This window comes from Nelusetta ayraudi, unplaced genomic scaffold (genome assembly GCF_046127955.1).
Source record: "Nelusetta ayraudi isolate G7.1 ecotype Tasmania unplaced genomic scaffold, CSIRO-AGI_Nayr_v1 ptg000135l, whole genome shotgun sequence".
Classification (NCBI taxonomy): domain Eukaryota; kingdom Metazoa; phylum Chordata; class Actinopteri; order Tetraodontiformes; family Monacanthidae; genus Nelusetta; species Nelusetta ayraudi.
Genome location: NW_027466185.1, coordinates 20,171,654 through 20,199,652, shown reverse-complemented (window position 1 = coordinate 20,199,652; position 27,999 = coordinate 20,171,654). Strand labels below are relative to the sequence as shown.

Sequence of the window (27,999 nt, the reverse complement as noted above, 5' to 3'; positions counted from 1 at the left end):
TTGTCAAGGGGCAATTACCCAGCTAATATGTGTTGATAAGCACGCTGCTGATCATTTGCACAGCTGACATTTGGAATAATGGGCGGGATGAGCGGCGGCGAGAGCGTCAAACCTGTATTTATGAAGCGAGGAAGGGAGCGCTTCCACCGCAGACGTCAGCAAACGCAACGTCTAAGCGCGCACAGTCACGGCAATTAGGCGAATTACACCTCTGAGTTGTAGCTTCCTGCAAAAGCTGACTCTTGGTATCACTTGCATGCGTTTGGAGTGGTAAACAAACTAGCAAATAAAACAAAACAAGTTAAGGTAGGAGGAAAAACACCAAGGTAAGGCATTCATTTTTGTGTTTCAGCAAATGCTAATTAAAAAGTAGAGCGAGCGGTAAAAAAAATGAAACACAGACTTCTATCGCGCAGCTGGAGAGACACTGTTGCTGAAAGCATTGAGCGGCTTTCGGTTTCAAAAAAAGAGAAGGTGAACTGTTGCTGCGGGGCGACTGAAATTCAGAGCGCAGGTGACACACAACGAAGCCAAGAAATCCATTCTTGTTAGAAAACATTGGCAAAAAAAGGGAACGCTGCATCATTTGAGACCTTTAAATACCTGCCAAAAGTCAATACGTCGGCCTAATGAATAAAGAAAGCCGGAGGAACCGCGTGTCGTGTCGTTAACGAACGGACGGCGTTCTCATTAGCGTGCTGCGGTGACAAAGACGATACAGAGGATCCACCGCTGCGACACAAGTGTTTTTTTTTTGGGGGGGGGGGTTTAAACGAACATGGCCAAACAAGAATCAAGAAATGAGAACACGTGTGGACACTTATTTGATGGCGTCGAAGGCAAAAGCCAGCTCGGTGAAAGAAACACTGGATTAGCTTGGTTATTTACAGGGAAGCCAGTGACAACTTTTACATGCACAGCTTGATCGAGCTATGCTCAAAATGAGTTTCTCTCGTCTAATCGGACTTCTCTCCTTATCCCCGTATACACGCAGCTGAGAAAATCTAATTATTGACGAAAAACGTGTTGTCCTCCCCAACACTAGGGGGCGATATGAGTTTTTTTTTGAGCGTGCTAATTTCCGGTGAACCTCTTGTCGCACAATAACAAAACAACCGGAGTGTGATACAACACCAGTGTTATGTCCGTACTGGTCTTCAATTTACTGGGTTCCCGCACCAAACAGCTGCAGATGTGCTGCGCCATCGTCGGCGGGTTCGTCAGATATTCACAGACTTACTGCCGATTTTTACAGTGGCGTTAGTGTTAGTGTTACAAGCAGACCAAGGACGGTGAAAAAACATCCCCTAAATTTTATGTCAACAGTGGTCATTTCCAATATATTATGGGGAGGTTTGGGGCGAGCTTTCCTTTTAAAAAATACCACAAGGACAATATTAATTGCACAACTGAGTGAAATGGCACGGACGGAACTTTGCATTCTTTTATTTTAAATCCCCAACAATTTGAAGGCATCCACCTTAATCCAAACGTTTATTAATATGTTTTATTGCCGACACGAAACCTCTCTCGTCTTGTGAACGCCACTTTAAAAGGAGTCGCATCATTAATTTGAGTGGCCGCACGTAACTGGCGTAATTATTTGGGAAAATATTAATACTTACGCATGAGCAGTTGATTTACGAAAATGGAAAATATATATATGTGTGTGTGTGTGTGTGTGTGTGTGTGTGTGTGTGTGTATGTGTGTGTGTGTGCATATATATATATAAAACTCCTCAAGCCAAGATACATCCCATTTGTACGTATGGATCTCCTCCAGTGGGTTCATTTTCATAACAGGGCAGCATTAGGGGAAAAAAAAAAATACATTCTAAAGAGCTCATGAATTACTAATTAAAATGACTATTACTTTGCTCAGGGCTATGTGAGTCGTGCCGACTGTGACAACGCAGAGCAATAAAATATTTTATTTCGCTAGTATTTCACGTTATAAAAGGAAATCCACCCCGGAGCAAATTTAGTATTTTGCTGGAACCGCGATTTCTAGAGAGATGAGTCACTCTGCACACAAAGAGAAGCATCTCTTTGTCGGAAACCACTTAACGCCATGATGACGGCTGACGACTGGGAGAGGCTTTTTGACGGCAAACCAACAGGAGTTTTATTTTGGTAATTGCGCCGGAACGGCTCGTATAAACAGCAGGTTCCCAGCACAGCCGGAACGATATTGGATTTTTGTGGATCATACTTGTGATAGGGTAAAATGCCTATGAGGCAAAACATCTATATTTGACAGTAAACACCGACATCCCCTCCAATGCCTCAAGTCATTTTTTTATGAGTCATTTATTGTATTTTTGTATGTTGTATTTTTGCACTTTTGAATGATCGATGTTAGATAAACAGATAAGATAAGATAAACCTTTATTCGTCCCACGACGGGGAAATTTAGGAATGTTACGTGCATCCATTCAGTCCAGTACATATGTTGTTGTTTTACTGGGAAGTTACTGTTACCTGGGCTCACCACAAAACAAAGGAATGTTTTAGACCTGGGAGTGGATGTGTTACTATTGCCTTTAGTTGTTTTTATATATGCTGTACATAAGAAAACAGATAATTTGGTTGAAACTGAGGTCGAAATGTTACATTTGAAAAAATATCAGTTTGAATGTTGCATTATTTTTGTGTTTTGATTTTAGAGTTTGTGGTTTTGAAGTGGTGAAATGTGAATGTTTCCTCCCACCCTATTTATTTATTTTCTAGCTTGCTCAACGATAGGGTCACTTGTTTAGGTAACAAAACTTTTTCTTTTAAACTACTATATCATGTTGACATTGAGAAATGTTTTACTAAGTCAGAACTGTAGTGGCAGCACATTCGCTGCTCGACTTTTTTTTTATGTAACAGCTTGTTAAGAGAAAGCTTTCTCCAATGATTTATAGCATTCTGGTACTGATATTTATAACAACAAAGACAATAAAAAAAAAACAGTAAAAAAAAAAAAGTGTTTTGAGCCTGATTATTCACTTGAGTGAAAAGGCTGCTGCTATCCGACATGTTGCTGGAAGCATATTTCCTTTCATTTCATTCTCCTCCTTCATCACTGCCCACGTGTTGCCAAATTACTTTTAGGTAAAACAATACAGATAATGACAGGAGTGTTCAAGCTGTGCTTAAATTCCTCAAATAAGACAATGACAGAGCCCCACAGCTGAATGTTGGGCTGCTATTACAATAATAATATGGTGATTTCCACCTCCTTTCTTTTCTTTTTTTTTCTTTTTAAACAGGGACCCAACCCGGAAAACAAATTTCGCATCCTTCGGGATGTGACAATCAGTGGGACTTTAACCTTTAAGCAAATGTTAAAACTTTTATGCGCCACCAGAACAGTGACGCAGTGACTGAAATACTAGCAGTGCAACAAGTGGATTACAATCTCATTATGAAGCCCTAAAACCTAAGAAACTGCGCAACATTTATTTCTGCTCATTCTATGGCTCTGCCTTGGAACAGCACACTCCCTTCTGATTGGCTTGCTGCTCACTGAAGATGCCAAATAGCTCTCATACAGTAGCTGCATTTCCATGACAGTTTGTCACAAAATAAAAGCGAAATTTCTAAAATTTTGATTAGCACAATTGCGATTTGCATCATGGTGCATTGAATGGTGCGAATTACGGCATTCTCGTAAAATCCTGTCCCGCAAGATCTACAAGAATTAAGGTTGCTTTTGTTGGTTTACGTTTGTTTGCTGTCAAGAATGCTTGTTTGATTTTTCTCTTTGATTACTCCTCCTATTACCTCCTCCGTCCAAACTTAACGCGCCATTTTCACTTTGAAGTGTTAGTTGGCGTACTGGTACCGCAAAAAAAATAAAAAATAAAAAATAAAATAATAATAATTAATATGTCAAACAGCTGTGACAGTCAGTTTTTCATGTCGGAACCTCTTTAAGCCAAACAGAGAACACTTCCCAGTTCGGCCTGCACATTGTGCTTGCTCTTGGGATTGTATTGTTGTTTATGGAGAACTCAACAGCGAGTGTCAGAGGGCAGCTTTTTAAATTCCGACAGCAACTGCACCGGTGGTGTACAAGTACATGACAAGCCAGCAGATGACAGTGAACAGGGGAATAGATATAAAGAGCTGCTTCCCCGCGGGGCAGCATGTTCTCTGGTCTGCTGTCAGAGATTACCTTGGATGGACCACAAAGTGTGCCCACACAGTTGGACCTTTGGGGATAATGTAAAATAAAAAAAACAACAACACAATAACAAACAAACACAAATAAAACCTGAGGTACGCACTGTGGCAGAGACACTTTCAGAAATATGCACACATGAAGCCATCAGCCTCGGTAGTAATTTACCATATGCTTTCTGCATCTGTCAGCGCAAGTTCCCTGCTGGCCAGAGGGTCTCCAGATGTATCATCCAGATGTCTCGTACCACTAATCTGAGTAATGTCACAACAATACCTGAGCGAAAAGCACTCGTAACTAGTTTTGTCGCTACCAAATAAAGGACAGAAAACACATTCAGCGCGTTATTTCCGCCGTACAGCCCGTTGGAGAGCAGCTCAGAGTTGTTGAGGTAACTCTAAAATCCTGCGCAGGTCACAGAAAGGATATGATAGTCCAGCAGATGCCCAACTTGCTGTTGATCTGGCAGCCCTGGGCGTGCTGCCGCTCCTCCTCCAGCTGTTTGTGGTTGGTGAACTGAGACGTGTCCGGATTCTGCTGTGGCAGACTCTCAAAGTCAAATTTGTCCACCTGGATGGCCATTCTGCGAAAGGACAGAGAGGAGTGCAATCAGCTTTTTGCATGTAAAACTTTGAAAGTGACTCAATCGTTGGTACCGTTCTCAGCTGACAACATGACAGATCAATTCATTTTCTGTTCCCGCGTATTAAGAAAAAAGATATAACATGATATTCTGTTCAAAGTGTTACCACTTTTATCTGCGTTTTAAAATGAAAGACAGTGAAGTAAAACAAAACAAATCATGGCGATGTACAAACACGGAGCAAATAAAAGACGTTGACGTCTCAACTGAGTGAATTTGCCCCAATAAAGACGACAGCAATATTCAAAGCAGACACACGGCGGCAAAAAAAAAAGAAAAAGAAAGAGAATGAACTGAGCGAGTTAAGAGTGCCAGATGAGGTAAAGGACAGCGCATGTGTGCAAACACTTTTTCAAAGGAGCAAAATGCGATTTTAATTACATCACTGTGAGAGAATTTCCATTTACATGATCAGGTCAAAGCAATACAATGGTTCACTGAATCCTTTATAATTCTTGATAATGAAAAACATTTGTCAGAGAGCGAGAAATAACACAGGTGGAAGCTCAGTGAAAGAAATCCTTTTTGCGAGCCGGTGCTGAGTGACCCTTTACCATCACAGCCTTCTAAATATACAACTCATCAGGAAAGCTACCAAAAGAACATATTTACATTAAAAAAATGAGAACTCTCTGGCGTCAAAATGATAATTGTGTCGGAATTCACCAGCGTATGACTCACCCCGGTTTGGACCGCGGCGCCCTGGTGACGTTTTTGAATCCCTGCAACCACTATTGGGTTTTCAAAAATGGTCAAGAACATGCAGCCTTCATGGCTTTCTACAGTTTTGGCATTGGGTAAAATTTTTATCCCCCTGCACAATCTGTTCGCACATGGCATTAACATGCGCCTCGAGCGTGCCACTTGTGATCGCATTAGTGCATTTTTAACCACTAGGGGCAGTAAAGCGCAAACTACGGCTAGTTTCAGCTGAAAACGAATAAGAATCAACTTCCTGTTTGCGGACTATATCAAGTCACTCGTTTTAATTCTACTGCAGCGCGTATGGATCCGAACGAGGAGTAACGACTGGTGGGACAGAGTGGTGACGACTTTATTTTCGGATCAACGGTGGCTGGCAAATGTTCGGATGCAACGTTTAATCTCATGTGTGGGAAACTGCGACCGCTGCTCCGCTGACAAAATACGCTAATGCGGAATGTAATTTATTATCATCCTAATAAAAGAGTCCAACAGAAATGATTTGTTTTGGCTTCTTGTTTGTAACTTTATAATGACGACGCAGGGAGGTGGGGCGCCGACCGAGTACGTACACGGCAGAGGTGAGTGGAGTAGGCGGTCGTTAATGTGGACTGAGATGGCGTTTTGTTCGCACGTCCGTGAGGAATGCTATGCTATGCTGGTGGTTTGAGTAATCGGATGACGATACGGATTTGGACTGTTTCCACTTGATTTTTGCCGATCGGAATACGAAAAACGCTTGAAATGACCAAGTGCAAACAGGGCCAAAGACTGGTTATGAGGATTGGAAAATGCAACCAGAGTGGTAGGAAACAGTTTTCAATCTTCAGTAAAATGTTCCTCAACTGCCTTTAACACTTTGGTGCAAATACTGTACGTGTGAAGTCAGTTCATACATCACAAAATTTTGCGCAGAAGTTTCAAAATAATTATCAGTATGTCATCCATATCATTATCATTGTTATGATGCGATCGCAGAAGAAGACTTTGCTGTTGACAGCAGAAGAGTTCTCAAAGAAAGGACTGCATGCACTACCAGAAACATTCCAGGAGCCACTTTGTCGCAGAAGGACGAAACATGGCGGCTGCACCTCAGCGATAATGAGGCTCCACAAACTGTTTTTACTGTCTTCAAATGACAAAAACAACGACCGGGACTTATTATTGAAATCAATTAAAGAAGAACAATATTGCTGATGTTCCACTGACGAATGCCACATCATAAAGCCAATTTGTAGGGCACTTATTCCAAAGTGCACCCATTGACTGATCGCCACTATGTAAATGGATGTGACTACAACTTTTTCTAATCCATATACTGTATATATTCACTCTGGTAAGGTGGGACGTACTTTAACGCAGTGCCAAAGCCAATAAATAAAGCACAATAAAGCATATAATAGTCACAAACTACAACATGCATTCATCAAATAGAGAACAACAACAACAACAAAAATCTTGCCGGAAACATTGACGTGCTTTTTGCGAAACGCGTCCTGTTGCCTGTTCATGTTTGTGGGGAAGTCAACTAACATGACAGAACATGTTGCATGTATGACACTAGTTATCCAGATGAGAGGATGTCAACAGAGTTTCCTCCATGGGTAGAAAAGTGTCATGTGAATAAGTGAAATTGCAATTTCGAGTTTAGCTATAACCTTAAGCAGCTCTCCCCATACTGCTGACTTCGACATATTGCATAATGCAGGCTTGAGCCCAGCACCTGACTCTGAATAATGGACTATTAAAAAAACAATACCTGTCTGCATAATGCAACTGGTATCTCGGCGAAAGAAAGTGCGAGCTTCAGCACCAACTTCTTGGCGATTTCTATTCTGTCCAACTAGCAGGAATAGTGGACCCGCGTATTGACGTGTAGCTTTATCTCTGGAGTTCGGGTCAGAGGCCACTACGTCTCTTGGAAGAGTAATTTTCCGCGGCAGTCGCAGGAGTGAAGCTGGCTGAATCACTGCCAGAACGACTTAAGTGCTCTGTTGTGTCTCCACTCATTTCTGAGCAAGATATCAGTTTAGGCAAATTACAGGTGATCTGCTGCCTTCACCTGTCTGATACGCTGCAATTAATGAAATTACGCAGCAAGAAAAGAAGCCCTTGAACGCGTACATCAAAGTGCACCGTAGGAGAAAGGCAAATTCAATTATCATTTCACAGCCTTTTACAACAAAGCGGGAGAAACATTAAATAACAATTAGGGCTTCAAACCAGACACAAATAGAGTTCCTGCTTCGACTGAAACCCCTTAAACACAGCCACCTTTGAAGATTAGTGTTACTTGGATTATGTCATTGACTGAAGTCCCTTTTCAGATGTCCGCTGCTTTTTTCATTAAGTCAGCTTCAAAGGACTACGTTACAAACTAGGTCTAAAAATACCATGATGCAACAGTGACAAAGGGCTCAAAATGGGAGGATGCCTGGTAAAGCCTGGGACTGTTTTGTGTTTATGTTGCCAGACGGTCACATTTAATTTGAGACTTCAAACGTAGTAAGTATATGGCAACAAATGTTTTTCAAAAAACAAAACAAAACAAAAAAACGTAGAACATGAAGAGAGAAACGTCTCATATTTGTTGACACCCAATTCACTATGAAAGTGTAGCAGCAGCAAGCACAGCTGTCTCAATTACTACCTTTACGTGTGTTTTTGGAAATTGTTAATTTTTCTTTGATTAATCCACTCATCTCAAGTTGATTTCAAGACCCATTTTATTTTACATACAACTTCTATATAAGCAAACAGATTTGTGAGGCCAATTACAGGTCAAGCTCTACCAGGATTTGTAAATTGATGGTACTGGATTGAAGGTATATGGTGTCACAGTTTGAGATGAGGCATTGGAGTGCACTTAGTCATGCATGGTGAAAAACAGTGCTGCTTAAAAGACAAGATGACATATTCCAGTTTAAAAAGAGCTGTTCTCTGGTTAAAAATTCAACATTCCCACATGATTACGCTGTTTTATCATAATAAATGTCGGTTTGACAGAACTTATAGGCTGCTGGTGAATGTGAAGGTATTATTGGCGGCATATGCACTTGAAATTGTGTCTTCAAGCAATCAGCGGACCAATAAAGCGGTGCAGAAAAAGCAATTTAAAATGAAAGAGAACAAAAAGAGAAGTTGCCCATCAAGTGCGGCATTCACAGCTAAGCTGTCCAAACCAAGGAGATCGTTTCTCCTTCGGCCAAGCCTGGAGAGAACATGAGGAGGTGGAGCTCTCAAGCCATCTTCTCATTCCATTGATTTGATTGAGGATTTTTTTTTCTTTTTTTTGAAGGATTAGACCTTATCTGGAGACTAATCTAGTCTATTAAAGGGCGTTTAATAACAACTCGAGGGCAAGGCCGAGGCCACGGTTCGAACATCTCGAGGCACAATTCCCACTCGCATTGTAAGGCCCATGGCTCACCGCAGCACTTCACCGATAACAGCCTGCTTGGCCTTCATTTTCCTGGCCAAGAAACAGGGCAAAGGTAGATGGGAGATTGGACCGACGGCTGGATGGACCAATTCCACCTGTATTTCTATCAGTTGGAAAAGGCGAGCCGGGAATGAAGGTTCTAATAAATCCAGCCGATGAATGCAGAGATGCAAGCCTGGATCTGCAGAATGAGCAATGATATTCATGTCTGTGCATTCAAGAAGAGGTCTGTCATTTCACCCCCCTCATTATGCGTCAGTCGATTAGGCTTTGCATTTGAAAGTGGTATATTTTTTTTTTTCTGGTCAGCATTTAATAGTTGTCTTTCTATGTGGCCCTGTGATAAACAGGACACTTATCCAGGGTGTCAACCTGCCTTCACCCCAACTAAACAAAAACATCCCGTCGATGTCCAGATTTAAGTCAATGTCAAAAACATCATTTGAAATGCGGTTTGCATTTATAAATTTAGGCTTTGATTAGACCTCCATCCATCCATCTTCTACCGCTTTATCTGGAGTTGGGTCGTGGGGGCAACAGTCTCAGCAGAGATGTCCAGACTTCCCTGGCCCCCGTCACCTCCTCCAGCTCATCCGGCGGGACCCCAAGGGGTTCACAGGCCAGCCAAGAGACAAAGTCCCTCCAGCGTGTCCTGGGTCTTGCTCGAGGTCTCCTCCTGGTGGGACATGTCCTGAACACCTCTCCAGGGAGGCGTCCAGCTGGGGCGTTTTTCCACTGGCCCTGCAAGGTTGGTGCCAGCCCTTCACGGTACAGTATAGCTCAGTTGGAAGGAATTTCCTTTAGCTTGGGCGGAGTTACGGTTGCAAGGCGAACTGAAGGTCCTTGGACATTTTTATTTGTTTTTGCCTCCCGTATCCCCGGAACCATAGGATTTAGTTTTTGTATTGACCGTGGTTTTGTTTTGTTTTGTGCAAGACATTTTAGTAGGGCTTAGAATGATTTTGTGTAATATTGTTGACTTTTATGAAAACACTGTCCTAGCAGAGAAAATGTAGACGCTAAACCTAATCACTTGGATCTCAGTTGTTTATTATTAGGCAAGAATATCCGCACACCTTAAGTCCACACAAAGCACATAACAGCAACAGCTCGATTCGACCTGTGTTAACAAGCTAGCAGCGTTAAAATCGCAACAAGGAGCGAAACTTACGAGCAAAACTTAAGAGCGAAACTTCCGAAACTTGCGAGTCAGAATCGCTGCCTCTTAAGTTTTGCTGCCAGTGAACACAACACACATGCAGAGCACAGAGTTAGCGGTGGTGGCTAACGGTTTACCCACACGATTCAGCGGCTGTACTTTGCAAATAGCCTTCAAACTAAAGTTGCTCGAGGTTACAAAACACATTTACAGTCCTCATGCATGTTTTCAAATAGTGCCGTGGCCGACTGTTCTCTCGTCGCCCAGCGGCCGAGTCGAGCCCGTCTCCCCGCCGTTGCCCACTGGGTCGGTGGTCCATCGCATCCGCATTAGGCTGAACAAACCTCCAACATTTTCTCTATTCGTTCCACTCCGACTGTTGTAGTCCTTGGTGCTTTGGTAGTCGCTCTGCATTTTTTTTTTTTGAGTTTCCCCAGACACTGTTTTGCTGTAAAGCGCCGGCCACAGGCTGCAAAACCAGGAAGATTTTTTCATTGCGTGTCGCTCCGTCCGTCCAGCTCTCTTTGAGCTTTTTCTTCGGCAACAGAGAACAGAAACGTCTGCATCTCTTCATTCGCCCATGGTACAGTTTCAGAAACATTTCGGCTTTTAATACGTGAAAAAAAGGCGGGGCATTTAAAAATGGCAGTTTGGTTCTTTTGTGAAAGACTCCCTCTGGTTGTCGTCAAAACTCTTACCCAATCAGTGCCCTGCACGTTGCTACATCACCATTATGGTCTCTGCTCAGAACGCTTGGAACTCCAACAAAGCAGGTACCAAAATCGTTACCCTTGGAACTGTGTTGGCGTCCGTGGAAATGCGTGATAACTGAGCTGTAACGCACCGAGCTGGAACCTAGCAACCCTGTGGAAAAATGCCCCAGGATGCATCCGAAACATATGCCCGATTAGACCTATAGTAGTATTATTGTTATTTTTTGATCCGCAAAGCACACTAAATGCTTATGGAATCATCTGAAGTTTAAGAGGGGCTGAGAGCGCGGTCCGTTAAAGGGCGGGCAAGATGGATGGGCTAAGTTTCACTGATAAAATCATGACGATCCAGCTGCAGCGCGAGGTTATTTGCCAGTTTATTAAGAGCGCGACTCCCGTGATCAAGAGTGCACTTGAGACTTCCGAAGCCGTGGACCCCGTGTTCGGTGCAGCGTGATGATGCAGCGGTTGTCAGCGTAACCTCGCCACCAGAGGGTTCTGGGCCCCTAGTCCGCTGGCCACCTGGGGCTCTTCAGACATGCAGGTTAATTTATGGCTCTACATTACAGACTGGATAAGAATGTGAGAGTGAATTTCTCATCATTTGACACCCCCAGCGTGATAAACTAGCGGGAATCTGCTCCAGTCTTGGCTTGGAGAGGATCCCCCCCCCCCCCCCCATTTCCCCCCCCCCACCTCCCTGCCTGCAGGCCTTCTAAAGGATAAGTGCTTATAGATAATTAAGGGACAGATAATGGAAGCTGATGCTGTAAGAGAAGGCTGCTTACCACGGAAGGCAACCGAAGACAGTAATTAAATATTTACAGCAGTTTTAGCTCTTAATTGAACAGTGTGCAGTGAAAGGCCAGTTAAGCAAGTCTTTATTTTTTTTTGTTCCCCTCCCTGGAAAGAACACAGAACAATATATATTTCTATGAAAGTTACTGCACAGGAGCATTGGTACCCTTTACGCCTCTTCAATTTTATGCTTTGTGTTACAAAAGAAAATCAAACATCTTCCGAGACGATTTCTGCCAACCACAGCCCTCCTGCCATGATCTGTCGCACCGAGGCACCGTTTTAATGCCAGCAATAACGGCAGGTAGGGACGAGCCGGTCGCGAACCCGCCTTAATTAAACGCCGCAATGCCTCAAACCACAAAGTACACGATAATCACATTAAAGCGTATGGGGGGAGGGAGGGGTGTCTGACCCGAGAGCAGGCAGAGCAACCAATCATTTCCAAGGTGGGGTGAAGCTCCGTCTGTGAACCAGTCCACCGGCACAAGAGGAGCAGCTACTACTACTACATCCTCACATCCACCGACATCATTTAAAGCACCATTCCTTTTTTTCTTCCCCATCCCAAGAGCGACGGGCGTGCCACAATGCACACGGCGCAGCGGACAGCTTGAATAATTCTCAGTGCCGGCAGTGTTGGGGGGAATTATTTGCGAGCAGCATTTCATCGGAGCCTTTTTGCATATATTTTTAATGGGCGGTGATTGTTTTTGTGTCACCGGGGAGAAGCTGGGAGCCGAGAAGGCGCAGGCGCGAGCACGAGTTGTGTTGTGAGAAGAGGTTTATTTTTACCTCACGTGCCGGAGCTTAAGGGCGGACGCCCATAGAGGCCCGTGCAGAGGCAGGCGAGAACAACAGTCTATTTTTAGACTGCGGCTGACTCGCTGTAACCCTTTGTGTGCTGCGGCGGCTGCAGCGGCGCTCCATCCATCCGCATCCCCCCTCCTCGTTGCGGCCGCAGCAGAAGATGAATCTCTCCCCTTCCAACTGCCCCGCTGCCAATTATCGCTCGTGAATAGAGACTGAAGAAGGCATCTGCACGGACAATCGCCACAACGCGAGGGCTGTTATTTTAAAATGAGCCGTGTTACGGGCGAGGAGCGTTACCGGGGGTTAGGAACGAGCGAGCTATTTTTATCCCCGCTGCTGCCGAGACTGAGAAGCTATTTTCGGAGGGCGTTTTTTTCCTTTTTGCCATTTTTAGACGCCGCAGCTGAAGAGGAGGAGGAGGAGGAGGAGGAGGGCACGGGGGGATAGAAGAGGAAGAAGGATAGATCTGAAGACAGGGCAGCGCAGCTTGTATATGATAGTATTTTACTCGTGTAGTACTCATTTTCAGATGATCATTTTTCCGTCTAGATTCCAGTGGCGCAGCCTTGCATAATTTGTTATCTGAAACTGATTACTTGATGCTATGTACCTGCTTTGGATTAAAAAAACATCCAAGGTTGCTACGTGGTCTCAGAGGTCGGAAGAAACATCTGACTGACAGTGTTGTCAAGGAACTGGCAGAGGTATCAAATGCGGTATCAGATGGATGAAAGAACCGTTTCCAAAACTACATACATTTAGGGACACATTTCTCAGGTTTAAGGAGTTCATTAGCAGCCTGGAAACACATCATTATAGTGAGAGAGCACTATTTAAATTACTTTCACATAAAATGGGAGGTGAACTGAAGGTCAGGTGGAATGTTTTAATTATGTCAAGGATCAATAAAAGCAAAAAGTGAGTGAAATAAGAAGGAATATACGTAAATTCACAATATTAACTTAGACACGCAATCAAAAGATAGACTGCATCTAATATTTTACCTGCTGCTTTGCTATTCCCTCGGGCAACTGGCGGAGAGTTAATCAACCTATTCAAAGTCGGTGCACACGTAAGCCGCCGAGAGCATTTGACTCAAAGGGATACGAAAGTTGGCGCGGCTAACCCTTCTCGAGACACTCAACCGGACTAAAACACCCCTCGCAGGAGAAGGCATTATTTCAAGAAACACGAGAGAGCGAAAGGGAGAAATCTCCTGCAGATGCTTAGAAAAAAAAAAATGACAGTGGCGTGAAGCTGAATCCCGGGGAGAGGTGGAGCAGCGGCGGATGTAAATCGCGGCAGTCGGTTCACATCTACGTAAAAAGAACCAATAACAGCATTGACACTCTCCTGAGCTGGGTAGCATTTCTGTCCCCGTTGCGCATGACGCTCTTCACCAACAAGCACGTGCACTTCGTCTCAAATGAACACATGAATTTGTTCAAGCAAATGCAATATGTGCGCCCAGGCTGGTGCTGTTTTTTTTTGTTTTGTTTTGTTTTGTTCTGTTTTAGGACAGAACAAGAGACTGAGTATGCATTGCGCGCTCTGCTACCATAAAGTAGCACAATAAAGGGGAAAGGTGGTCGCCATGGAAACAGGCTTTGTTTGAATAGCCCGACCGATGAGGCACGTCTGCCCTCGTGTGCACCGATTTTCAAAGAGCCAAACGGCACTGGGAACAAAGAGGAGGCATGCTTTAAAGTGCTTTAGGGGGCGCAAAAGTCTCCATAAAAAAAAAGGGAAAATGGAAAGGGATATAGGTAGTGATGACTGGCAGCCAATGGCTTTGGAAAATGCAGCGTTCACAGCTGTGCTTCAGAGGCAAATGCAATCAACGCAAGCCAAAAAAAAAACAAGATGTCTTTCAAGGCTGGAGATCAACCACTGAAATTATTCTTTGACAGACGGCAATAAACTTTAAAAGCTCTCATTACCGTGAACTACAAACCAATACGGGTTTATCAATTTCCTCTGACCAATATTTATATGGCAGGTCCGCCACAAGACTGACACACAGTACAACAGCAAGATAACTTATTGGTTTGGTTGAATAACAAGTCAGCAAAAAATTGTGAGCTTGAATCAATCAAAATCCATGAAATACCATTGGGAACAAAGGTATTTTAATGTAAAATGTTGAAAGTTTTTTTTTTTTTTTTCTAAATGCAATCTACACAGCTTTATAATTTTTTAGTAAAGATCTCCTTTTTTTTCTTTTTAATTTGGCCTGGTGAGTGCAGCTTATTTCCAAAATGCCACAAATGGTCCGGGCCAATCTTCTGATCGATTACCTGGTCTACACATCCTTAGTGAACAAACCAAGCAAACACAACAGCCACAATGTAACATCACATGACGACAACCAGGGTTGCTCTAACGCTGGCTGAGTCGTGACAGCTGCCAGCTCGCGACGAGCCGCTCGGATCCTGCCGCTCTCCGCCGCAGATAATTAGACGCTGCGCGGGCACGTGCGTGTCAAGCCCAAGAAAACTTCCCCGTGTGCGACGACGGCCGAATCCAGTCGATTAAAATTCCCCGGGCGTCGCTTTGTGTTTATTACTTCCGAGGACGACTTCCAGGACGACATTTTCTAACTTGCTTCCAATTGGCATTAATAACAGACACTTTAATTTGCTCCGTCTCATCATAATTCGCTCATTAGAGCGCCGACTCGGCCGCACAAAGGTCGGCGCTATCGGATGTTGCACGGCACTGCTCCATTTTCGGACACGCAGAATACAAAGCGTGTGAGGGCGGCGGCGCTAATTTGCATGATTTATTTTTTTATTTTTTTTATTTTTTTTATCGCAGGGCAGCGTTTTGTTTCCCGAAGCTCAGGGGGTTTGAAAAAAAAAAAAAAAGAGGAACAGCCACTCGAGGAATAATTGTTGTGAGGTTTTGTCATTTCACCATTTCCACAGATGGGATACACTGATGACTAAAATATATTCATAGATTTTAATTTTACCTAGTCAGTGGGTCATATGTTGCATGTAGTAGCTGAATGGGCTTTTCTACAGAAAGGAACATAATAGGAGGAGGAGGAGGAGGAATAATAGGAGTCTCTGGATGTTGGAACGGAAGCCTCTTGGACTCCGAGCCTCCTGATCGCCAGCTAGTACATCAGTAGCTGCGTTCCATTACAGTTTGTCGCAAAATAAAAGGAATATTTCAAAAAATTTCGACAAAGTACAATTGCGATTTGCAGGTGTTTCCATTGAATGGTGTGAAGCGCATAAACTGTAATTCTCGTAAAATCGTGTCTCACGACTAACATAACGCGCCATTTTCACTTCACTGAACTTGCCACATGACCCCATACGTCACGTCCACTGACGTGTAAATGCGTGTTTCCATGACACGTTTTTGATGTATCTCTATATCAACATGACTGAAAATAACCATCTCATGAGAGCGTAAAAAACTTTTATCAATATTTGAGAGGTTTTTTTGAAGTTTAGGTGTTTCCAGGAACAGTTTTTTTTTATTGCATTATTTAGGTTTTGCACAATTCTAGGGGTAATGGAAATGCAGCTGGTGTGGATAATGACAGTTTCCTTTGTAACTAGCCGCAACTGTCACCGCCATTTACTCTAATTCCTTTCCAGCTCAAAAGCCAAGGGCCGACCTGCAGCGTTTGTGTCTGCTGGAAACTTCATCCAACTGGGTATTTTCCCTGCTAGGGAGGCATCTGTAGGTTTCTCTGGAGAAAAGCTGTTTGGAACGCCTAAACATGTCATTTTGCACTCTATAAATAAAAGTTGATTGACTGATTTAAATTATGGAAAGTTTACCTATATTACAGAGAGACGCTTTTAAGTTATGCTAGGGGCCCATCATTGCAAAAAGAAACAAACGTTACTCACTGCTACTTCTATAATGTCAAACTAGTGATGTAGGGGCATATAATGTCATTACCCCCTTCTGGGTGCACAAACTGGCTTGCTATATAAAATCAAAAAATGGTGTGGCATTACTGAGAGTTTAACTGCTGTCGTTAAGAGTGTTCTATCTTGAATGTAATCACTATGCAAAAATGGCAACCACAAACAAACTGGCATTAAGGCTCACAAACCGTGGCAAGGCAGTTTAGTTAGTGTACTGAAGCACAGTAATCTTGTTGGCTCGGACCCAAGACACATTTCCCTTAATTTATATGCCAGTTAGTGTGTTGGAGTAGGTGGCTAATTAGATATCTGGATCACAATGTGATGTCAGCTTTCCTCTTTTAACAGTTCACAGCAAATTAGCTGTCCAATATATGGGATGGGCTCTAATCAATAGTGGAAACCATGCAGCATTTAAATCCCAGGCGTGTAAATACAGAAATGCAAATATGTTTCATAAGATTTGCAAGGACCAAAACAAACCGGGATGCTGCAGGGATTGGCCACATGAGTGCAGTCCTAATAGGTGAAAATATAAAATAATACATCCACGGCTAATAATGATAATATCTTATCAGCTGTTACTGCCTTATCTGTTTGCACAATATTTCATTGTCCTTGTCCCTTCTTTTTGAAACTTCACATTAGTGCCAAACAGACCGCAATGCCTGTGAGAACACTTTAGCTTACGTCACGTCCTTCATTTGTCCCCTCTGTCTGCTCGGCCTTGTTCAAAGCAAACATCGGCAAAATGAAACGAATACAAAAAAATATATGGTTATAAAGTTGGGCATCACTGCGTGGCGTCACAGCAGCCTTTGGGAACCTGGCTCGGCTCCAAAACATCAGAGTAACTATTCGCACTCGGTGGTGTTTCACTTGCCTCCCTACAAAGGCCCATTAAAAGAGCACCATCAAGGGGATAAAGACCTTGCAAAGAGACATGCCAGTGAATGATATGAAAAGATAAAAGCAGGACCCTGTTACTTACCCCATCGCCTCCTCTTTATGTGTCCACTTCACAGGAAGACACAATACAGTACGTGGACCAGACCTGCATCTAAATTGGCTTCAAACCGGCTCCACTAGTTTATTTTTGTTTCTCTCAGGCCTCGGCACTACTGAGCAAGTTTCCCCGCCTCCTTTTGATTTCGATAACCCTCGTTTGAGACAATTAAAGCGCGGTCGCCGCGGGGGAAGGCGCGTATGACTGACAGAGTCATTTTTTGTTACTGCTAGATTGACGCCTTGGCTTCAGCAGTCTCAGATGAAGACTCCAGAAAACATCTTGCCCCTGACACCTCATTCATCACAGCCAAGGAGAGAAACGTGAAATGACAGGGCTGGGGGGGGGGGGGGGGGGGGGGGGACAAGCGCAATATGGTTCGGCAGACGGAATGCTACACAACCTGCGGCACTGGATTCTCTCTGTATGCAAAGCCCCACGCCACTCTGAATAATCGGTACGTGTGCTCGTGTGTGTCAAAGGAAATGATCCAAGCAGGGGGCTCGCTGAGTGCAGCCGCATCCTCATTCTCCCGCCTGAAAGGCGTACCTGCAGAAATGGTGTAACACCGTGAAAGGAATCAATATACTTGATCTGAGTTAATCTTCTAATAATGAATTTATGTCTATCAAGCCTGCTGAGACAGTCGCGGGGTTGGAGGCGCTGACTGGCGGAGTCGCACGCAACGGCAGCGGACGCAGGAATTGTCAGTCAGTGTAAAAATACATTACATTAGGTTTTAACCAGGAAATTAATGCAAGATCTTGGGTTTAGTAATGTCAGAAATATTTTTCATTCATCAAAATGAAATGGAAATGATTTGAAACTGTCCATACTTTTGACGGTCGATAATGTTGGTAACATGCATTTATTTTCAAACGTTTTGAAAAGTTTATCTGTCGCTTGGCCATCAGTGGACTCCACAGAAGCCGATCCTAGGCTATCCTCCAAGGTAAGCCAATGGCATTCCCTTAACTAAGCTGGAGGTTGTGTGTGCAGAGAAATATGCTGTTTTCTGTAGACGTGTGTGAGTGTGCGTGTGTGCAAGATTGATTCACTAGAGTGAAAATGAAATGAAAAGTATCTAAAAATGGGCTTAGCAGATCAAGCGAACCGTTTTAATCACCTGATTGATTTGAAACCACTGCTATCAAAGATTGTCAAACAAGGTGAGACCAAAAGGCCAATCTTTGGAAGAAAAGAACACACAATCTTCAATAACTGCCACTTACTTGCCTGTATCCCCAAGTTATCTTTGTAATAAAAACTCTAAAAAAAAAAAAACTAAACGATGCAGATGGGTTCATTGGAGCAGTCTCGCACGCATAAGATAATTTGCAGCAGGCTGAGCGATGAGAGATGAGTTGTTTTGTGTCGAACTAAAAAAGATCCCTTTCCGCCCACTAATTCCCCCAAATAATGGCATTTCACCGCCTTATGAGTCACCCACAGTGCAGCTCTGCTCGTGACAGAGAACACACTGGGTGAGCAGCGCTGACAGGGAGCGGGCGAGACGACGAGCAGAAAGACGGGGTGGCCTCGTGCGGAAATCGAGAAGCACACTCGTGATACTCGGGTACAGCATGAAGAGTTAAAAAAGAGAAAAGCGGGTACATGTACTATTTTGGTGAACTTAACAAAGTTCTTCCTGTGATTGAAGAACCACCTTGCACCCTCAAAGAATTAACTCAAAAACTAAAATTTCCAGGAAGATTTTGAGTGCCTCGCTAATAAGCTTGAGGGTACCCAATATTTTCATAACACAAAAGGCATGTCTATTGCTGTATTAGACTGTAAAATCACAGCTCTGGGCAAGTGATCATACCCTGACGTACCAGATGGATTTTTTCCTGTTATAAGTTTCTGGCAAAGGGTCATATGAAAACATTTGGAAATAAAACAAGGAACATGATCAGATGATGTCTGTTCAAAACTGACTAACCGCGTTATTATACAACCGGCGGAGCCAGTAGTTTACAGGCCAGTGCTCCTGTTTGGGTCGTGGCGCTGGGCCACCTACAAAAAAAAAGAAACTGCCCCTTTCTTCTCAGAGGACACCGATTGGTCATCTGATATTCCTGCTGGAGAAAAAACCCTAGATTGTACTGTTTTTTTCTACTTGGATGAGCAACATTTTGGACTTGGATTCTGTGCCGATCCAACTGGCTTGCAATGTGAAGCTACTGAGCCATGATTCTTCTTTGGTATTCTATTATGTTCCACGTCCCATTGTGCTGTTTGTTACAAACAGCAGACCCCATGTGTCTTATCAGACCAAACAACGTTCATGAGGCATGATTTGCACAATCATCCTCGGCTTATGTTGAAAAGGGTGCAGTGGTTTTATGAAAAAAAAGAAAAAAAAAGTTTGATTTAATCAAGAAAATGAAGATTGGGAAGCGATGTTTTTTGGCACACAGGAAAACTGTCCTCTCACCTCTGACATTCGCTGGCGTGCAGCACCAGGTCCTGGTTGTTCTTGGCGCTGACGGTGAGCTCGTGCTCCGTCGGGTTGAAGATGTCGAGCAGCAGGTGACACTGGCGGGTGCTGAGGGTGGACACAAGGACAGGAAGTGAGGTGGGTGCGGTGGGCATAGTCCGGTTACACTACCAGTCGAAAGTTTGGACACACCGTCTCATCAAGTTATTACAACTTTCTACACTGCAGATAGATACTGAAGACATCAAATACATGAGCAAGATATATGGAACTATGCAGCAAAGAAAAAGACGTTAAATAACTTTAAGTATGCTTTTTTGAAGAATTTAAATATCAAATATGTTTATTTTACATTTTATTGTTTCCTTCGTAATTCCATGCGTGTTCATGTGTAGTTTTGAAAGAAAAGACAATAAATTCATTAGGTGTGTTTAAACTTTTGACTGGTAGTGTAGATCAGCGTTACCATGACTCGGTATAATGCGCATTTAAATTTCCCACTGTGCACAACTTTCCAAATTACTTTCCAAAAATAAATGTCCCCGCTGGACGACAACACAGTCGCAGACACGCACTCGCGAACATACACACGCACACACACTATTGGAGGCAAATGCATGAGATCAAGAGAAGACGAGGACTCCTCATCAGTCCTTGTCATAACATCAAAAGGTGGCAAAGCTTTCATCAGGCCCGCAGGCCCGACTGGAGCAGGCCATCTCCGCATCATCCCAGGCCTGCTACTCTCATGTAGATCATAAAAAGGCCAATTTGTGATTAAGATCAAGACAGAAGACATGATGCTGGATTTTCAAAGAGTTAATTTTACCCTCCCCAAAGTAGTTTTTTTTTTTTTTTTTTTTCCCCCTTTCCCCTCCCCCTCTACGTAATGATGGATGAAAGGGACCTGATACCAAAGAGGGCTGATGACCGTCTGGTGCAGCCGGTGTGGCTTTCTTAAGGAGTGACTGCGAGGGTTGATGACATGTTTCATCCAATATCAAAGCTTGTTCTCTGTCTTTGTACGATGAACATAAATAATGGAGGTATTCAAATCACATCTTCTGGTTATATTCTAAATAATGGTATTGCTTCTACCTGGCCTCAAGCAGTGTGTGTTTGTGCGTGTGTATGTGTGTCAGGAATGGCTTTTGTTATTAAAAATAAAATATCAATGCGATACAGGCAGAGACTAATTAATCACAAAATCAACAAATCAGATCCTGTCCATCCATTGCTGTATCCATTGCTGGATACATTGAATGCATTATTGCATTGAACTGGACAGAATGTCTTCATTGTCATCACAAACAGAGCAACAAAAACACAATATTACAGAAGCCATAAAACATCATAAAAACTGTGGCAATTTTATGCCCCATATTCAATATAGGAATAAAATAAATAAAACAAACAAATAAAAAAGCTGTTATTGCTTTCTGCCATTTAGATCCTCATGCAAAAACAATTGATTTCAATACGCACTAAAAATTTCTTTGTATTGTCCATACAAGGTTTTGTGGCAAAAATCCACAATTTTGAAACTGTATCTTGACGTAATTACTATAAATTATTGTATAATCTATGTCACATTTAGTTAATCTCGTAAATACATTCACACATTCTTATGAACCAGAGAAAGAGAGAGAGAGAGAGAGAGAGAGAGAGAAAGAGAGAGCGAGAGAAAATAAAAAACTCATTAGTAGTCTGTGGACTAAACAAGAGACCCTGACCTACAACCTCATGCACCTGCCAGATTCTCGTTGTCTAAACATCCTCGTTAATGGAGGCTGCTGTCGAACCTGCCCACATCCCTAATAAACTGCCCAGGCAATTAAATGAGCATATTTTTTTAAGACCTACCCATGTTTCTTTAATTGTCTCATTCTCTCGGCTGGCGGACGTGATTAACGGGCTGAGTGGGGCGAGGTACTGATTTATAAGCCGGGTCGTTTAATGGAGGTGATCAATCAAGCTCCCAGTTAAGAAATGGCCCCATTGCTCACGCACTAAGTACATAAGATAAACTGAATAAAATGGTGAAACCTGCAGCTTGCGGGATGGTCACAGAGTGTCTGTAGATAAAAGCTTGAGGTTCTGTTTTTAGTTTGAGTGCATGAGGACATTTTTGATGGAAATCCAAGACGCAGAGATCGAGACAGGATTCAAAATACTTTTCTCTGTTCTGGTCTTTGCAGGTTCCTATTTAAGAAGGCGCCAGGGTGGAGGTGGAGCAAAGCTACCTGCAGTATCCCAACCCCTGGCAAACATACAATAGTGAAATATCAATATATCCACCTATTGTCTTTATGTGCTCATCCCAGTAGCTGTGTTTCTATCACAGATGTTCGCAAAATAAAAGGGATATTTAAGCGATAATATAGCGATAAGTACAATTGCGATTTGCAGGTGTTTCCACTGAATGGCGTGAAGCGGCAATTCTCGTCAAATCTCGTCCCGCGAGACCCCGCTTTGGGGAGGATGGAGGTACAAAACATTTTGCAATTTGGAGCCGGTATTTCAGTTGTGACTACTGCTGTTGCTGCTGCTGTTATCGTCAGGAGACGAAGGCAGTGGGTGGTAGCTCAAAGGCAAAGTCCGTATGTATGGGAGTGGACACAAATGAGGGATTTCTGGGAGAGGATCGTCACAGAGGAATTCACAGACAAACTGTATATTCAAAATGTCCGAATGACCCGGGATACATCAAAATGAGTTGTGAGGTGCCATTGAACCATGGAGGTGGAGTGAAATGTCTCCACTTTTCACATTTTTACTTGAAGTGAACTGGTCACGTGACCCCGTACGCCACGTCCGCTGACGTGTAAATGCGAAAAAAGTGTTTCCATGACCCTTGTGCGATATACCTCTATATGGATACGTCTGAAAAACCACCCCATGAGAGCATCAAAACCTTTCAGCCATATTTGAGAGGTTTTTCCAAGCTCAGCTGTTTCCATTACCAGTGTTTTTATTGCGATATTTAGGTTTTGCGCAATTCTATGGATAATGGAAACGCAGCCAGTGACTACATAAAGATGGGCAGAGTCATCGTGAGCATACCATTTGGTTTGTGAAGACCCATTCAGAAGAATAGAGGTTGGTTTCACGGTCAGCACCATCTTGAGCCAGCTTCCAGTCCATTTAGGGCGCGCTTTCATTGCCTCGCGAGGGGCCAAGCGAGTCGAAGCGAGTTTAGTGGTGACGTAGCGATGAGCAGGACACTGATTGGCTCAGTGTCCTCGTTGATGTCCCCTGTCAGAGCGGACATCGGCGCCAACCCCTTCTTTGCAGTGATCCGTGTCAGGTACATTTTACCGTGAATACAATTAGCTACTATTGATGTTGTACAAATACATTTATATGTGTATACATTTTTTGAAAGCAGCTACTTCAATACATGTTTTTTTTTTTTGTCTTTTTGGGGAGAGGCAGGCGAACCGGGAATGCCCTCGACGTCGCGGTGTGTTCAACCATATTCGCGAAAACGACGAGCGGCAAATGGCGCAGCGCTCGGAAAAAGTCGGGTTGCTCCTGCGTGAGGCGCGGCAAGCTAGGGAATCCGAGGAGCCTTGAGGCGAGAGGAAATACGGATTCGTCGAGAGGACATGGCTCTTTGCCGCGAGGAAGCCTCGAACATTGCGCCATTTAACAACGACTTCCTTGGCTTGCTAGGGCAGCTCATACAGGCTATTTCAAATAAGTAGGAGGCTCTATTTTGGGCGTGTTTACTGTCTGTTTTTCTAGTGTTCTTTAATAAATGCTATTTTCCCCTTATATCTGTCTCGTGTTTACTTTTGGTGAAAATATAAAGGTTGCAGCAGGTATGAAACAACCTCTACTTTGTCCATTGCCGCGCTGTTGATTTTTGGTACTTCCACGTTGGCCTTCTTTATAAATCCTAAAGTTCTATGTATCTTTTCATACGGTCAGTGGTCCTTCCAATGTGGTCTTATACAGTGGCACAGTGCAATGGCCACATATCGTATCGTCTTCTATGGATATTTTTTATCCATATACGTGTTTAGGCCTTTTTGAGATCAATGATGATGTGCAGCTGAGAGTGAGTAATGACCTAAAACAGATTCAGAGCCACAGCAGAGTCTGACCTTTCCTGCATTATATACATCTGCTCGGTCTAAGTTGATAAAAAAAAGCGGGTAAACAAAAAGCGCAGACAGTTTCAGGGAACTTTGATAAATTGACCATAAGGTCAGCAATTTGCTTGTATTGATTCAATAGCAGTCTGTCTCAGTGGCCCAGTGGCACACATTCCTGGTTCATCCCCACACAAAAATATATCGATATAAAAGAGACAAATGCCCGGACTCGTAGTCTGACTGCCATCGTTCCCGCATCAATAACAGAGCAAATCATGTCGCTGACACAAGTTGGGGCATTAGCAGGGACAGGGGGGGATGCTGTTATTGCGAGGTAGTGGGTGGTAGAAGAGGTATACACTACGAGGGGAAAGCTAAAGCATAGAGATTAATGGAGCCTGGGCCACACTCAAGTCAATTTTGCAAATCCGGGATCAATAAGTGCTGATTTTCGCAGGTCAACTCTGGACGAAAACGTCACGTATTCCCCGCGCGTGAAATGTAACGCTTTAATTAGCCTGCTCAGACTTTGCACGCTGCCAATGCAGGGGCTATTTTTGGCAACATGGACCCAATGAGGGGCACTTCACTCCACTTTAATGTCCACCTTTAACGATTTATTCAAAACGAATTGCTGGCTTGTCGACATGCGCGCCACGTCAAATGATGAATATGAATCTAATCACAGTCACTCAACAAGGGGACATTGCACTCAAATGCGCATCACTAATTTAACAGTATGGAGGCCACTATAAACAGAAAGGTTTTTGGGTTCCCTGACATGTCTACGGCACCCAGGTCCCCAGAGTCCAAGATGGCGGCACATTCATTTTAATGAAGTTGTTCACTCAGTGCATACACTGAAAAAGTTTTCTACTTTCGACTTCAGATTGAACACTGCAGGTGTGCATGTGAGTGTGAATGGTTGTTTGTCTCTATTTGGCCCTGCGATGAATTGGCGACTTGTCCAGGCGTTTATTTTTGTATTGCGGTCTATGGGAAAAAAAAATAAATGTTTGGGCCCGTGGGATTTTATGCTGCAGTACCTCGAGAGGCCACTGGAAAAATAAAATCGGCCAGTCCGGTATCCAGTTCTTATGATACATCAATGGTGGTACCTCAGCTTTGTCTGAGTGAGTGCGTTTACATGCAGAGCTTAATCGGACTAAGCAATAATTCGGTTTTCTCGTCCAATCGGAGTTCTCACCTTGTCCCCGTATACGTTCAGCTGAGAAATTCGAATTATTGACGGGAACATGTCCTCCTCCCAACACTAGGGGGTGGAGTGAGTCTTTTCTGCGGGTCAGCTGCTTGCGGGTTGACATATTAAATCATTATGATATGGAACGATAGTTCATATTGTACGTGTTACCTACTTTGCAGATAAGGTGTACCCTATTTCTTGTGCTCATGGTGATTTTAAAAGGAAGACAAGAACGTCGTATGCTGTTGGAGGGCTACAACATCACAATGTCTTCGATGCTACGCTTTGTGCCATCGCTACGGACCCGAAACTCTCGTTCTTGTTGGATGCGGCTTCGGAGCAGACTGGTGGGAGAGTTTGTGTACAGGTTTTGCAAAGGAACGGTGTCTTCAGTTATACACACGCTCATTAAAGTGCCGACCGTGGAGGAAGCTCGTGCTGCTGCACGCCGTTTCCAGCAGAATAACAGCGAAATTACCGAAATAAAATAAAAAACAGAAAAACATATTTTTGGTGTGCTTTTATTTACAAAGTTAAAATTCTTGTAACTTACAAAAAATGTGAACGAAAAGGTAGAAATATAAATACGAACGAATACCTATTTGTTCAGGGGTGCGCAAAGCCGGAGCCCTGCATTTGCTGCGCTACCTTTTTAAAAAGGTCTCCGTTGCGCGTTATTTTAATATTTCCATCTCTTTTAGAAGAGAAAGCATCTCCCCGGTCTCATCCTCTCTCCAAATGTCAACATTCTTATTTGCGTTTGCCAGGTTGTTTCGCGCCGTCTGTTTTGTTAGACGACGTAGTTGTGCGGTCATGAGTCGCGAGAGGGAGGCGTGGCGCGTGCGCACTCGCATTGTCCAGTTAATAGTCCGATTAAGGCGTATACATGGTAGAGAAATTCGAATTCCAATCGCATTATCTGGGTGTCTCAATCGGAGTTCTCCGATTCCAATCGGAGTTCTCAAACTCCGATCATAATCGGACTAAGGTGTTTACATGCACGTGAGTTCTCCGATCATAATCGGACTAAGGCAATAATTTGAATTTCTCTAGTGCCATGTAAACGCACTGACAGAGATTCCAGCAGCGCATTCCAGAATGACTAAGGGATCGGGAGTTGTTGTTGTTGCTGTTGTTGTCCCCAACGTCAACCTAGAATCCTGGTTAAAAAGAATGCCTGACATCTCGAGTTTGAAATTCAAAATGAATTACTGAGTCACTAAAAGCATACAATACCCACTTTGTCAGTTTTCTTGTCTCATCATTTTTTTTTTTTTTTTGCACCATCATTGTGAAATGTCTACTTGTACATGCGTAATCAATAGAGGATAATCTTGTTTTGTTTTGTTTTTTTACAAATCATATCTTGGGCATTGTCAACTTTAACTTAATGTCATTCCAAGTCCAATATGATCTTCATTCAGGTCACACCCACAAATGTAGCCTCTGTTGTGGAAGGAAAGTCATCAGATGTGAAAATCTTTTCAAAACTAAACACACAAACGAATTTCTCATTGGGTCTTTAATTGGAAGTACCAAATTCTAACATTCCAGGGAAACGTAATTAATAATAAGGCAGCACTACTCTCATTTAAGAACGCCTATTCTTTTAAACTGCACAATTTTATTAAAACAGCTACCAGGGACATTCATCGACTGATGGGGACAGAAAAGCTGTTTATTTCTTCTACATTTTGCCACTGCAAAATGCACGAGCTCCGCTCAAGCCCCTCCCCAACAGAGAAGTGCATTCTCCAAGGGAACATGTCGAGCAAATGGGATTTTAACAGGTCCCTGTCAAGTATAGATCACCGACTATTTCACACGTTCTGCTCACACTCACTTCCTTTAAAGGATCTGACACCTCACATACGGTCAGATGTGAGAGAGGACGGGGGGGGGGGGGGGGGGACAGTACTTGATGTCGGTTGTTTCATGGTAAGGGGGGGAGGGGACGGACGTTACATAACAAAGCAATTCCTCCCGATTCTACCCTCAAACTATATTGTTTCGTTCAAAGTGTTGCAGTGAGAAACGACGCCAGGCGGCGGAGGTGAAAAGAAAAGCAGGAATGGCCACCTTTGGAGGAATGTCTAGTGGAATTTAAAGGGATAATGCATTATTAGCATTTCACATCTACTGGAGAACAGACGAAGCTGACGACTGGCAGGTTGCAAGACGTATTATCTACAGCTATTAAGCTTTACTCTTATTAAATGAATGACTTAATTAAATGGACATTTAAAAATAAAATGATATCAGGAGGGTTTAAGACATAAGGGGGCCCTATTATGTCCATTTCTAAATTATATTCAATTTCATTCACCTAACCAGGACTATCAAGTTTCAGCCATGCTTTCGTCTACTAAAAGTGTAAATGGTAAAAAAAAAAAAAAAAAGCAACATCTGTGTTTATTTTGTCATAATGCAGGGGACTTTGACTTCCAGTAATGAACTGCATGCATCAGGTGTCAAGTGACAAATATAGCTTGCCTTTTATTAACACCTTTTTTCACAGTACATCACAGTAATCTTCTAGCACCACCTGTTATGACTGCCGCATATCCTTTTCATTGCCACTTGCGGCGGCATCTGCAAATCCTGACCTGCGATATTGAAGAGCCGTGAAAGAAGATTGTTTGACTGGTGTAATTTCAATATTTGTAAATCGTAAACAGGGACTCGATGGAGGCCGCTGTGCGACCCGCGAAAGGTGAATTCGAGGGACCATCTGCACTGAGAACATTGCACTTTGCATGCCGCACCTCTGTACAAGGAAGCTTCCTCCTGGGAGAGGAAACATGTCACGTTTGCAGAGGCCTTATTACGATTGGCCGGTGAAAAGCAGTGCCACAGTAGCGGAGAAACTTTAATGAGAAAATAGCTGAATTAGAAATCCAAGGACAAAGTAAAGA

General features: G+C 43.3%; 1 protein-coding gene across 2 annotated transcripts in view; it reads right to left on the bottom strand.

Annotated features, from left to right (window-relative positions):
- Positions 1 to 27,999, bottom strand: part of trappc9 (trafficking protein particle complex subunit 9) — a 167,310-nt gene that overhangs the window by 54,647 nt on the left and 84,664 nt on the right. For both annotated transcript variants that reach the window (XM_076011176.1, XM_076011177.1), the window contains 2 exons: positions 19,778 to 19,888; positions 4,602 to 4,754 (listed from right to left, as the gene is read on the bottom strand). In XM_076011176.1, coding sequence (XP_075867291.1) covers positions 4,602 to 4,754; positions 19,778 to 19,888 — 264 coding nt within the window. The remainder of the gene's footprint in view (positions 1 to 4,601; positions 4,755 to 19,777; positions 19,889 to 27,999) is intronic.